This window comes from Sinocyclocheilus anshuiensis, unplaced genomic scaffold (genome assembly GCF_001515605.1).
Source record: "Sinocyclocheilus anshuiensis isolate Anshui unplaced genomic scaffold, SAMN03320099.WGS_v1.1 scaffold402, whole genome shotgun sequence".
Taxonomy (NCBI): Eukaryota; Metazoa; Chordata; class Actinopteri; order Cypriniformes; family Cyprinidae; genus Sinocyclocheilus; species Sinocyclocheilus anshuiensis.
The window spans coordinates 35,726-38,665 of NW_015542375.1; the positions used below are offsets into that span (position 1 = coordinate 35,726).

At 38.7% G+C, this 2,940-nt stretch overlaps 1 protein-coding gene across 1 annotated transcript in view; it reads left to right on the top strand.

The window, feature by feature from the left end:
- The window catches only part of iws1 (interacts with SUPT6H, CTD assembly factor 1), a 26,264-nt gene that overhangs the window by 4,321 nt on the left and 19,003 nt on the right, over window positions 1-2,940 (top strand). The window contains exons 3-5 of the mRNA XM_016491222.1: window positions 1,396-1,693; window positions 1,775-2,251; window positions 2,377-2,477. Coding sequence (XP_016346708.1) covers window positions 1,396-1,693; window positions 1,775-2,251; window positions 2,377-2,477 — 876 coding nt within the window. The remainder of the gene's footprint in view (window positions 1-1,395; window positions 1,694-1,774; window positions 2,252-2,376; window positions 2,478-2,940) is intronic.

Genomic DNA, 2,940 nt, shown 5'->3' on the forward strand with positions numbered 1-2,940 from the left:
TTACTATAAAGAGCCGTAGTTCACTGACAAGCTATGCAATATCGCATTCATAATCGAAGGCGATTCATCTGCAATTATGAACGCGATATTGTGTATCTTGGCAGTGATCTACGGCTCTGTGTATTAAATGCCGCTCCATCTGAAAGCATGGAGATTTACTATTAATCACAGAACCGGCTTTACTGACGAGATGCGCATGACAATCACATGCGATTTATTGTGCAGCCCTAATTTTTTTTGTTTGTTTGTTGATCACAAAGTACAAAATAGTTGAGGAAAACTAGGAAGCCGGGTACATTCAAAGTGCCGCCATTACTGTCTAGAATGCATGGAGTGGTGCGCTGTGATTGGTTGTTACTGTTTACAGTGCGTGGAATGGTGTGCTGTGATTGGTTGAGCGGATATATCGCATTCTGCAGAGAATGGAGGCTGGCGTTTGTCGCGGTTTGGAAAAAAAAAGGGAGAAAACATGACAGAATAACTCGGCGGATATCGCATTTTGCGTAAAATTCAAAATGGACTTTTCAATACTGACCAGATACAATACTGATTTTGGCGGAAACTCAATTTCGTTTATCGCGTTTTGAAACCAACATATGATGTTATATGATGATGCTACTATACTCTTTTCTGCTGTTCATCAGCGCCACCTGCTGTTAGACTGTGGGATTTACAAATTCATTAAATCTGTCTGCCTTATTTTTGTTCAGACCAAATTTTTGTTGTAAATCTTAACTGGTCGATAGAAAATAGCCTACCTTGTTATCAGAAGTGTTGAGATTTTTAAAATGCACATTAGCTTTTATGGAGCAGATAACATTTAATTGATCATTCTGACTCATCCTTTTATTAAAAAAATATATAAAGGCTGATATGTTATAGTTTTATTTTAAAAAAATGGTCAAAACTTAGATAGGTAACATGTTATGAATATTTTGTTAGCTTAAAATCTGGCCATGCTTTTTTAACGTTTATGCAAACAAAAAGTGCATAATGCTGCAAAATTTTATTTGTTGGCTTTTCTCATACAACTTGGCAAAATTATTTCAGTGTGTGTATCAGTATTTTTTTAATGTTTCCAGCAAGGGTTGCAAAGGGGTGGAAAATTTCTGGAAACTTTCCAAAAATCCCTGGAATATTCCAAAAAAAAAATCCTGGAAAGTTTCTGGAATAATTCTGAAATTTACTGGAAAATTTCCACCTTTTTTGCAACCCTATTTCCAGCACATTTTAACAACGCTGTGTATAACAGTTTGGATTGATGCATTATTTAAGAAGTATTGAATAACATTGGTAGCTCTCAGCCGCTTTCATTTTTTAAAAGTAGCTCCCGAATGAAATAAGGTTGGAGACCCCTGGTTTAAATGTTGTTTTCTGATTGTTCTGCTCGTGAAGGATGAAGGCAGTGATAACGAGGACGCCGCTCACCACAGGAGGTCTGAGAACGCAGACAGCGGGTCGGATCACGGGGCTCGTGGAGGAGGAGACGCGAGCGATTCGGAGTCCGAGCCGCCGCGGCCCGCAGACAGTGAGGAAGATGAGGTGGGCAGCTCTCTTGTGAAGCGAAGAGCGAGCACCTCAGACATGGAGGAGGAGGAGAAACCGCACCCAGCCAGTGACTCCGAGCCGGAGGAAACCGAGAAGAGACACAGCCCTAAATCAGACGCGGGCAGCGATTCAGACGAGGACAAACCCAGTGACTCCGAGCCGGAGGAAACCGAGAAGAGACACAGCCCTAAATCAGACGCGGGCAACGCGGGCAGCGAGGACAAACCCAAACAGAAAACTCTGAGAGACTCTGAGGAGGAGGAGAAACCGCACCCAGCCAGCGACTCCGAGCCGGAGGAAACCGAGAAGAGAGACGGCCCTAAATCAGACGCGGGCAGCGATTCAGACGAGGACAAACCCAAACAGAAAACTCTGAGAGACTCTGAGGAGGAGGAGAAACCGCACCCAGCCAGCGACTCCGAGCCGGAGGAAACCGAGAAGAGAGACAGCCCTAAATCAGACGCGGGCAGCGATTCGGACGAGGACAAACCCAAACAGAAAACTCTGAGAGACTCTGATGTGGAGGAGGAGGAGGAGGAGGAAGGAGGGAGGAAGCAGAAGGGAAAGTGGAAAGCTGTGATGAACTCTGACAGTGAGGATGAGGACGAGAGACCGAAACGGAAAACAGGAAGTGATGAGGATGAAGGGCCTAAACGACGGGCTCTGGCCAGTGATGATGATGATGATGAAGATGAGAAGCCTGGTATGTTTGTTTACTCGGAATGAAATCAGAAACGACTTTTGAGTATTATATAATTCTAAATGTTTAATTTTATTTCATTACTTTTGTAATAAATAGTATAATACATATATATTATAATATTTAAGAGGATGAGGACCGAAACGGAAAACAGGAAGTGATGAGGATGAAGGGCCTAAACGACGGGCTCTGGCCAGTGGCCAGTATGATGATGAAGATGAGAAGCCTGGTATGTTTGTTTACTCGGAATGAAATCAGAAACGACTTTTGAGTATTATATAATTCTAAATGTTTAATTTTATTTCATTACTTTTGTAATAAATAGTATAATACATATATATTATAATATTTAATTATAAAGTAAATTCATTTTGTATCTATAGGTATGTATAATTGTTATTAATATTATTATATTTTTAATGCTATTATAGTGATGATAATTATATAAATTCTGTATTATACTTATTATATTCAGCAATTTTAATAATTAATAATAATTATTATCATTGTTTATAATATTGTTTAGAATATACTGTCATAAGTTTACTGTAATATATGATAATGTTGTATGTGTATGTAATTATATGTAATTATAATATACATATATATAATTTTATATTATATGAAATGTGATATATATATATATATATATATATATATATATAATTGAGTTTTGATTTGATTAATATTAT